Source organism: Camelina sativa, chromosome 17, assembly GCF_000633955.1.
Source record: "Camelina sativa cultivar DH55 chromosome 17, Cs, whole genome shotgun sequence".
NCBI classification, from domain to species: Eukaryota; Viridiplantae; Streptophyta; class Magnoliopsida; order Brassicales; family Brassicaceae; genus Camelina; species Camelina sativa.
The window spans coordinates 5,138,071-5,149,535 of record NC_025701.1 but is presented as its reverse complement, the minus strand read 5'-3'; the positions used below and the strand labels follow the sequence as shown (position 1 = coordinate 5,149,535).

Sequence of the window (11,465 nt, the reverse complement as noted above, 5' to 3'; positions counted from 1 at the left end):
AAGGTTTTTATAGGGTAAAGAGAAGGTGGTGAGGAGGGAAAGTATGGGTCTTTGTAAGCTTAGCTTTGTCGACAAAAAAAATTACGCAAACGCCCTTCGATTGTGTCGATTCGTGAGCTCTATGAGATGGAGTCTTTAGTATTTTACGACTTCTTTGTTGGGTGGCCGTAGAGACTGTCCATGAGCTAAGCTAAAGATTAGCATCCGTGTTTTGATAGAATAAGATTGAAATTAAAATTTGAGTTAATGATTTGGTTTAAGCAAAACCAATTGATTCTAATTTCTTATGTTTCTGTTTTGTCAACTGTATATTTTGTATGACTTTTATGCGTTTGTTATGTACTGTATGTTCATAATTTAAAGAGGCATACACTATGGGCAAGACAATATTATCATTGATTTGTTACAATTTCATATTACATTTTATTTAAACTTTTCTTATGAAAAATTCGAGAATCACCAACATAATGCTCGACAGATTTCCAATAACATTACACTTCATGAAAAATAGATTGTGGTATTGGTTTGATTGTTAATAAATCATCACTACACTCATACATTCCTGTTATCACACCACTGATTCTATCGTTTAAAGCGTCATAATCTTTGACTGCCAAATCTATAAGAGAAATCTGATGGTCGCAAAGTGCTGTGTCATAATCTGATGGTATACAGCACTTTACGACAATGCAACGTGGAAAAATAACGAGGATGATTCAAAGCTTGCTTCAAGGTGGATAATTCAAAGTCTGAAGAGTCGATTATTATTAAACCTTGGAGAAGTCGAGACTACAAAAGAAGAAACATAAGCAAGGAGTGACTAAGTGTAGCAAGCACAGCGATGGGATAAAGGTCTGACTAAGTGTAGCAAATACACTTATAGTAGTTTAAGTATTGAATTTGAGACTTGTGTTATGTATAAATTGATGTTTGGTTTATGATATGATATATGTATTTCTTTTAGAATAGTTATTCTATAGATTGGATATATATCAAATTAAGCAGGTTCCATCAAATATTATAGCTCAATACAATTGCATAAAATAAGTCATAACAATGCATATCATAGCATCGGAAAAAACAGTATATCATAGCTCATATGTATCGTTATTAAAGTTGTTATATCAAAACATTTCATCGTAGCTTTTCTCTATTAATATCAATGTAGACTTTTCTTGTAGTGTAAAACACAAATATATTAGGGTATTGCTACCTATAGTCATCGTCATTAGTAAGCCACAAGGGAAAGCCATCTGAAGCCGTTTGGAGTTCGTCAACGTTTCTCACAGTGAATGAAATTGTTACGAGAGTTGAAAAGATATTAGAAGAAGGTAGAAAGCTGAAAGACTTGTGTAAACAACCGCCATTGTAAAGAGTGTTCGTTCTCTCTATCTTTAAGTAACTAAGTTCAATAAAGAAGAGATTGAGAAAACTGGAGAATCCAAGAAATGATATGAGATGTTGTGCTTCAATTCGTCTGACTTTATAGCTCGAATTCACTTAAGACTGTATTGCAGGAGACAAAAACGTCTCTATCAAAACCATGGTTTTTTTTAAGGATACAAACGTTTATGACACTGCAACTGGTCATTTCCTTCCATAGTTTCTTGAATTATCTAGCTACTTAGCTAGTATAGGTAATAGGTCCAGGAATATTTAAAATGGTTAGCTGCATAAACAACAACACTGCAAATGACTAAAGAACAATGCAGGTTTAAGTGCATGCAATACGTAGTTCCATAAGGTGTCTAATGGTTTTAATTTTTCAACGAAGAGACAAAAGTCAGGACAATAATTGATACTCAGATTATCCTTTCCATATATCATAAAAAGTAAAAACAAATAAATATATTTTACTTATGTTTTGCTTATATTTTGAATGTTTTTTCTTTATTAATTTACTTTTCTATAAAAAAAAATAATTAGATGTTAGGTACCCTTATTGGAATATAAAGATAAATATTGCAAGTGATTGTGATTTGTAAAAATAACATTCTTGACTTGTCTAAATTTTGAAAATATAGTTAAATCAAAGAAATGTTGGTATATATATATATATTTGAAATGATGTATATATATTATATATAAAACAAATTATTCATGGTTTAGTTAAGAGCCTAAAAAGTTTGGATTTAAATCCGAGGATGTTAATTGGTAAATTCTATAAAAATTGTAAAAATACAAAATTAAAGGTGTCCGTTTAACCTGATCGGGAGTGGAGGAAATCAGATTTGCTTGAGCTACTACGAGAAAATACAAAGCCAAGAGCTGAGTTTTCTTAATCGCCATTGCTGAATATTTTGAAGGTCTCTTCTCTCTCTCTCTCTACTCAGTGTTAAAATGAAGACTTCTGACCTTTTTAAGTGGGAAAATTAAGAGAAAATTAATCACAAACTTCATCGATATACTTTATAGGAACTGTATTACCATATTTATCTGCATTTGGAACGTCTATACATCTATGTGCATGCATGCACGAATAAGGAATACCTGCATAATACCAACATTATACCAACGTCTCTACATCTTTTTTCTTTTTTGGTCAACAAGGATAATACCAACCTGCTCTTGTAACTTGCATAATCATGGTCATGGATATAACTGTTAAATAATAAATATAAGTATAATGAAGTGCATCTATAAATAAATATTAGTATAATGCCTCACGTCGATCGTGAAATTCATAAAACCATCTTTAGTGGTGGTTGCTTCTTCAAATTCTTTTAATAAAAATTAATAAAAAAATACAAAAAAGAGAGAAAATGAAGGAATGTTGCTGAAGTTACCCATGATAGCAACGCTTCTCTTATATTTTAAACACCTGTCAGTTTTTAATTAGTTAATATTAAAATATTAATTTTTTGTTTTTGTTGAGTAACGGTGAATCTGTTCTCTGCTAATGATGCTCTAAGAACGATGTTGGACCATCTCCACTAGAAAAACACATCTAAGTTATTCAAAATTAAATTAATATTAAATTAATCAAAGCAACCTACTAACAAAGTAACAATTTTAAACAAAATCATCTTTCCACTAGATAATCCCTACCAAAGTTGCTCAATAATTAAAATAATAATTTTTTAAACAATTGTTTATTAATTATTAAATTTCAATAATCTAAAAGGATAAAACAATTATTTCAATGACTTATATTACATTAAAAAGAAAACAAAAATATTTTACATAATTCAGAAATATTAAACATAAATATTTTCCATGATTATTCTATATCAAAAACATTTTGAAATATATTTTGGATAGTGTGGTAACTCTTAAATTGTCCTGGATGTTTCAGGTAAATATGATGCAGAAAAGATGATAGGCTGATCGTGATAAACAAGTACTCCCCATTTTTCTTAGGTTCTGAAAAAACTGGAAACTGGAAAACATCAGATAACTTGCTTTGCAGAACCATATGTGAGACCATTTTTTTTTTTTTGGAATATCGTATGTGAGACCATTACCTTCAGCGTAAGATCTATCATTGGAAGTTCTGGAGCTCTCTTCAGACAGGTACAGAAAAAACAGAGTTGTTAACAAGATTACCCAACGCAATCAACATCCCGAACCTAATCGAAGTGTGAGCCATGTCTTCATCCACACCCAAAGCTCTTTAACACATACGAAGGCTCCAAACTCGCACTAGTACAAGCACTTCCACTAGACACTGCAACTTCCTTCAACCCCATCAACAGACTCTCTCCTTCAACGTACGTAAGCAAAAGACAAATTCAGATTCCCTGAATATCGACTTTCCATTGAACCATTCACCACTACACCATCAAGCTTTTCTCTAATCCCGTTGAGCAACCTCTCCTGCAGCCCCTTAATTGTCTGCTTTGTGTGTTTGCGTTTGCCTCTCTTGTTCCCATCTAAGAGCAGACAAATAATGAGAAAGAAGCCTTGCACAGACTGTGAAAATGGTCTATTATCTTCACTCCTTTTGACCTGCGAATAGAGGAAAGTTCCAAGAATTGCAATGGTAGCATCAAGGGCATTAACAGGTTTAAACAGGGTTTTAGAAGATCATGATGCTAGAGGCCGACAGTGCTTGAGATCCGCTTCATTGTGTTTCCAACGCTTAATGTCAACGAAATCTGGTCTAAGGATATGTATGAGACTTGATTATAAAAGTGGTAGAACACACTGTGCCACTATCCACCTGAATTCAAACATTTCGAATCAAATACATGAAGGACATGGCGATTTTAGACATACGAACTGTCACTACTATATGTCCGTCCAATCGTATGTGTCACTGCCACCTGAACAACCGAAATCATCATCACACAGTTCCATCAGTAACTTCCACGCTTAATCTAGAAAACGTTGAATCTATACAAAAGTCAGCTTCAAGATTTCCAGAATTTAACAGATTCATTTCACTCTTTAAGCTTTCTCTCAAAGAACTAATCAGACGTATTCATCTAGCAACAACACTATAAATGAAAGCTTAATACTTTGACCGGGAACCGAGTTTCCAGAACTAACCCTTCTAGGTCCTCTGCTCTCAGTATCTTGGTGAATCAAAGTATCAAACTTCCCTGTGAAAACAGCTCTTTCAACTTACTCAATGATAAGACTATATATAATTCATCCCACTCATTGACTTCATCCCTTTCTTAAGCTCCAACACTAAAAACATCACTCCTCCGCTGCTGCGCCGCCAAAGTGAAATTGGACAAACTCTGAACAGACAAAAGAGGCTTTAGAGGGAAAGGATTAGGCTTTTGGAAGTTTCCGATGATGGGTAAGGGTAAAAATTGAAGCTTTGCCGGAACTGTTCGTCTTACGCCGGCGATTGCGGTTAAGGAAGGTGAAACCGGTTTAATCGAAGAAATCATCGGTTTTTCTTTAATTGTGTAACTCAGTTATAAGTTTGGTGATATGTCATATGTTTTTTTAGATTTTTTTTTTTTTTGGTTCAAATCAAATGTTTTTTAGATTTGACGAGACATAAAGTAGAAATTTGTGCTTTAGTTAAAATTTTAAAGTTTTGGTTCACTACACAACTTTTTTTTCCTTTTCTTCTTAATCCTTTTTCGAGCAAAAACACGTTTGTGGAAATCTAAAAGCTGAAAAATTCGTTTTCAAAACGTAGCCATGATTGATGACGGCAAAAAGAAAATATAAAGATATATAAATGTAAATTATACTTTATAAATGTAAATTTGGAACAGACGGAAGTAAATTCTGGATCATGGATTCATGGTCATGGATAAAGACTTCAATGATTGAAGTTCAATCATACATAAAATACAAAAAGGATCTTAGAAAACTAAAGAAACAACTTTTTTGTAAAGGATTAATAAATTTGTGCCATAATTTCATCATTATTTGTAGAAAAATCTCAACAGTAGTATCTATAAATGTTCTTGATAAGTGTTAAACGTAGATGTAAATTAACACGTAAAAATTTAACGGTCCATCTTTTTGAAGCGTTTGAATATAAAATTGTAGTTACATATCGTTTGTTCATTATACCACTTCTTAATGATAAGAAATAATGAGGGAGCTGAGCTATTTAAGGTAGCTAGCTAGTTCATCTATAGTGATGGTTATATCATATTGCACCTATACGGCTATATATACGATTTCTGGAAGAGTTGATGAGTGTAATACGGAATCTTGTTGAGTCAACAATTAGGAAAAGATATGCCTCGTTGGATGAGAGTGTCAAGATCTTTGTCGCCACGGCCACTACAATTCACGATCACCTTGGCTCCATCACGTAGAGTAGGAATGAGTTTGTCAAGGAACGCGAGCGCATGAGACGTTTCCAGTGCCGGTATTATTCCCTCCAATCTACTCAATCGCATGCACGCTGAATTCGACAATATATATATGATTAAGCGTTAATCTCTGTAATTATAATTCTTGATTAATTAGTAGCAAAGTAAACTAACTATATATATAATATACAGGTAGGGGGAGGTACCTTGAATGGCTTCTTGGTCTGTTGCTGTGTAGAACTCAGCTCTTCCGGTCTGTTTCAGGAAGCTAATTTCTGGTCCAACTCCAGGATACTCTAACCTACGACCAAATGTGAGGCTTTATTACGTCAGTATCACGTCGTCGCTTATGACTAAACCGAGACGATTAACTTAGAGATTGTCTGAAATCATTTTTTTTTTTTAAAAACAGGTAACCAAATTTGTCGAGATTATAATTCTCACACTTACCCTACTCCTACGGAGTGTGGTTTGAGTATCTGTCCTTGATCATCTTGCAATAAATAGCTCATGGAACCATGGTACACACCAACATGGCCAACGGCCAAAGTAGCTGAATGTTTCCCAGAATCCAGACCGAGCCCTGCGGCCTCGACACCGACTAACCGCACATCCTCGTCTCCAACAAACTCATGGAACAAACCCAATGCATTTGCGCCACTTCCAACACAAGCCACTAATACATCAGGTTTACCACCCCATAGTTGATGAGCTTGCCTTCTTGTCTCTTTCCCAATCACGGATTGAAACTCACGTACCATTATCGGGCATGGGTGCGGTCCTACGACCGTGCCCAATAAGAAGTATGTGGAATCTAGGTTCTCGACCCAATGCCGAATCGCCTCTGAACTTGCATCTTTGAATGTACCCTTTACTGATTTCACCTATTAAGATCATGATCAGTATGTAAAACAATTTTTATGATCTGTACATGCATGGATTTTTTTTTTCTACATATATCTAAAGTAAAAACTCATCTATATAGAAATCAAATTAAATTTTGTGGTGAATTTTTTTGTATTGTTGTTACATTATATAATAAAGTATCTATTATACATGGAAGTGGTCCTTTACTTTTAGTCTTTCTACATCCGTAACTTTTAAAATTGACCAAAATGTTCAAACACAAAATGACAAACATATGTGAAAAACTTTATGTTCTATATATGTATTTTATTTTACTTTTTTTTTGTTTTTTTTTTTGTCAAATATGTATTTTATTTTACTAGATAACAAAATTTTTGCTGCAAAATGGATCCGGTTAAGTTCGGTTATACTGTATAAAATAGTATTGGCAAGTTACCTGAGCACCAAGCTGTTTCATGGAAAGTACATTAAAGAATTGTTTCTCCATATCAGTAGCTCCCATGTAAACAGTACACTCCAAGGAGAGCTTTGCACATGCAGCAGCTGTGGCGACTCCATGTTGTCCGGCTCCTGTGGCAGCCACCACATGGCTGCAACCAAGCCGCCGGGCAATCATGGCCTGAGCAAGAGCGTTATTGATTTTGTGAGACCCACAGTGGCTAAGATCTTCCCGTTTCAGGTAAATCTCAGGCCCAACTCCGATGGTTCGACCTATGTTCTTGTAGTGTTCGGTTAGACGTCCGGCGAAGTAGAGAGGCGTTTCTCTTCCTACGTAGTCTCTTAACGCTGTGGTAAGCTCCTCCTAATTGTAATCGTAATTAAAAATAAAAACACACATATTAAATATATATATATATATATCAATAATCATTTTTTAATTTTAAAAAGCTCTCTCTCTCAATCTAGCTTATGTATTATCTTCAATTTCAAATGTGTGTTATTACTTCTTTAGTTCTTTTTGTTATAAGAAAAGAAGAATATGCGTCAGTCCGTACGCTTTTTGGAATATCCATTTTTTTTGGACCGTACTAATTACTAATTCGTGTCTCCTATGATAATATGGTCGGTTGTATTTGTAACCTAAAAAAATCAAAAAAAAGAAAAAAAAAATCCCTATTCATTTTATTTTTACCCGTAGGTCAATCCCCTCTTATAGATATGTTTATATGAAAAAAGCCAACCTGAAATTCTTGATCGCTCAAAAGACAATTAAATTCGTCTTCGAGATCTTTCAGGCTAGAGATCAATGTCTCCGGTACAAACTTCCCACCGAACCTCCCGAATTTACCGTCAACGTCGCCACAAAGAAACTGGCTCTTATCGGTTTTTGTTGGGACAGAATCCGACGATGGACAAGTTTCACGGCTGAGTAGACTGCTTTCACGGTGGTGACGTTTTGTCGAAACTCCGCAAACAACCGAGTATATCATACGGTGGTTTCTTGCCGGAATCCTAGGAAGTAGCTGCCCTCGAACCTGGATTTTAGTGGACGACATATTTCTCCTTTTGTATCTTTTTCGGAACACTGATAATTAATTATTTGAGATTTTTTCTTTCGGAACGAGTATGTGTTGATGTGTCTTTTTATATACTCTGAACGAGTATGGTTTGTTTTTTACTGCGCAATCATTTGAGTTTATACATGTTTACCACATTGTTGGATTTGTTCGGTTGTCCTCTTGATTTTTTAAATATATATATATATCATTATTGACAACAAAATGACGATATAATGCATGTTAGTTAGTTTGTTTGTTAGTTAAAGATCCATATTCGGTTTAATTCCATGGAAATTAAAATTACGTCTCACTTTCATTTATTTAACTAGAGAAAGATTTGATCCGTATTTTATCTAAGATTCTCACTTATTATAGAAGTGAGTTAATAAATCTTGGATCATTCTGAAAATTTGGTACGGGCGGGGTAAAATGTTCGGACTTTAAGCTCAGGTGACTAAATTACGTGGCTTATTAGACAAAATACTTTCACATGGAATAATCAATCAAACTCAGGCTCTGAATAATGAATCTACCCTCTTGGCCTTGGAAACATTACCACCGCGCCACCACAAATGAGTTGAAAATATATGTATATAGGGTTTTTTTTTCTTCTTCTGTTAAAACTTAATATGATTAAAAAAGCTATACAAATTTTTTCCTTGAAGAAATATTATGCTAAGTTTCATAAAAGTCTAGTTCCAAAATCAACAAGGAATATTGAATGGATTAACATATTGACATCTGATTCTTAGTGAATCTAAAATATGAGATCTACCAAACAATGTCATAATACATGGAAGAATTATGAACGTTAATTATTAAATGCACTGCTTCATGAGCTTTCGTTATGCTTGAGGATAAGGTTATTCGTGTTTCTTTTTGCACCTTTAAATTGTGCTTGTACTATGCTGACATATGAAATCACATTTATTAAGAAGTAACATAATTAATATGTAAATAAACTCTCATATATTTCTGATTAATTCAGGCATTAAACATAGGCAGATGCAAGATTATAGCGTACAGGTTCGATGTCCTCCATCCTTTGTTATTAATCACCAGTAACTCACTCGAGCTTCTATAAAATCAGCGTTTAAAAAAAAAAAATCAGCGTTATTTCCTTTAAAACTGTAAATTACGAAACAGTAAACTATTCTTCATTCTTTTTCTTTGTAAAGTCTCATCCATTTAGAAGTCTTTATAAGAGCTGGTCAATAACGTCCTACTAATATACAAACTCCGTATTTTTGACAATAAAAAGCGTATGATACTCGTTATGTGACCGACCATGAAGGAGAGTCCCGTCCCACCCATATAAAGTCTTGTACTAGAAGGAAATATTTAGCTTGGTTATACCAGCTGCCTTGAAGGTTGTCAAAACGTTTTCCTATTAATCTAAGTTTCGTATTCTAAACCACACAATAAGAGAAATATCTATCTCTATATCTCTATATGGTCTGGATAGGGATAATTAATCAGTATCTCACATTTTCTTCTCCTCTTTTTTCGTTACGTCAAATTCATGGCCACTATATATATATATCACCGCAGATGTCAGCTCTATTGCTCTATCCAACCCCACAGATCCACAAAATTCCCCTTTTTTTTTATATATGTCGAATATGACCAATTTGGCATCTTCAAATTACATCACATGGCCTGGTCTGCATGTTTCTTTATGGTCATGACTCATGACTACCTCCCCTCTACCACATATTACATATGTGACCCCTTTCTAGAAATCAATATTCAAATATTCAAGTCTGTTTGTTATGTATAAGGAAACTTCCCGTCGTTCGATTTTTTAAATGGTTAATGACATTAAATTTGGTGGAAGCTTTAAGTATATATATGTACGTTTACCAAGCACACTACACGGACAAAATGTTAGAGAAAACTTAAAGTCTAGTACTCTAGTTAAGCACACCATTGCACGGAAACCTAAAGAGCCTAAACCAAGACAACGACTACAAGGAAATAATATTAACACGTAACCATGATTAATATGTTGTCATTTTTTTTTTACTTTATTTTTTAATTTAAGAAAAATGTTTTCTCCAGCAGAAACGTTCCATCAGTTTCGATTATCTTTGTCTCTCACTTGTTTAACATCACTAATTATGTTCTCTTCATTTATTTCTTAGACGTGAATTAAATAAACTTTACTAATCATGGACTTTGCATGTATATGTATTGACTCATGGGTTTTACTATCTGATTACCCATGGCTTAAGTTGCTTAAATCCTACCACAAAATCAGTGGATATATGGGCTTTCATGAATGTGTATTTGTTCATTTGACCCAAAAAAAACTGACATTTGACCTTCTTATTAAATTTACCTTTTTCTATTTGAATTTATCAGCGCTTGTGTAATTCTTTTCACTTTTGTCATTCAATAAAATGCAGGTATAGGTTATATTAGGTAGTAGAAGAAAACCATATAATCAAACTAAAAAGAGTATACTGTATAAACAAAAATCCAAATTAATTGAATTCAAAAATCGTAACGGCGTATTGCGGTTAAGACTTAAGAGGGTTAATGAAACTTAAGGCCCATGAAAATGGCATAAAAGTAAATAAGATAGAGAAGTTGGCTGATCCAGTTCAAACATAAGCCCCATCTGCGTAGGCCTAACACACTCAGACCCACTCTTTAATAACTCAGATCGTGTCAGAGATTCCGGTTTAGAATGAAGAAAACATCGGTTCTTAATTTACAGCAACTTTTCTGGCTATACTGGTGTGACTAATTTACAGTTGTTGACAACAACTTTTCTCTAAGTAAATTTTTGTTTTTTGACATTCGGTTCCATATCCTCTTGCATGAATACATTTATATATAGTATCTTTTTTTTTTTGGTGGTAATAATTATCTTAAAATAGTTAATTAGATAACTAAAAATAAAATTAATAAAAATCTAATCGACTAAAACACAACGTAGGTTTAGTAAAAAGGGACATTAAAAAACGAGAAACCTGCATTTCGATGAATTTTGTAAACTCAGTTATCAGTTTTAATTAATTATATATTTAACTCTTTTTCATATAAATATATATGGAAAATCAAACTATCGACATAGAACCAAAAAAAAAATCTCCATTCATTTTTTCAAATCTGCAGCAAAACTTACAAATTTTTTTAACATTTAGCGATGAATTCACGATGAGTAGGACTGTAATCATCATAAAATAATGCCATAACATGGAGTTTATCGTATTTTGCTATAGTACGGTTTAATTTAACTTGAGTTCTAGACGTAACTCAAAGTTAACCTATATATGTTGTCAAATGTCAATCATAATTTAATAAAATTGTTTTAAAATATATCTGAGTTCGAGTTATGTTTGAGTTATAGTTGATTTAC

General features: G+C 33.4%; 1 protein-coding gene across 1 annotated transcript; it reads right to left on the bottom strand.

Annotated features, from left to right (window-relative positions):
- On the bottom strand, positions 5,417-8,177 carry LOC104755411 (tryptophan synthase beta chain 1-like). The gene is made up of 5 exons (XM_010477786.1): positions 7,781-8,177; positions 7,036-7,401; positions 6,183-6,616; positions 5,939-6,033; positions 5,417-5,824 (listed from the first exon to the last, which is right to left on the bottom strand). The coding sequence occupies exons 1-5, from the start codon at positions 8,093-8,095 to the stop codon at positions 5,637-5,639; spliced, it is 1,398 nt and encodes a 465-aa protein (XP_010476088.1). The 5' UTR covers positions 8,096-8,177; the 3' UTR covers positions 5,417-5,636.

Bases quoted from the DNA above. Each gene is read 5' to 3' on its own strand.
- LOC104755411 (XM_010477786.1), bottom strand. From the start codon at position 8,095: ATGTCGTCCACTAAAATCCAGGTTCGAGGGCAGCTACTTCCTAGGATT. The intron at 7,402-7,780 runs GTTGGCTTTTTT...GATTACAATTAG, and splicing joins TGAGCGATCAAGAATTTCAG to GAGGAGCTTACCACAGCGTT. The intron at 6,617-7,035 runs GTAACTTGCCAA...TGATCTTAATAG, and splicing joins TGAAACAGCTTGGTGCTCAG to GTGAAATCAGTAAAGGGTAC.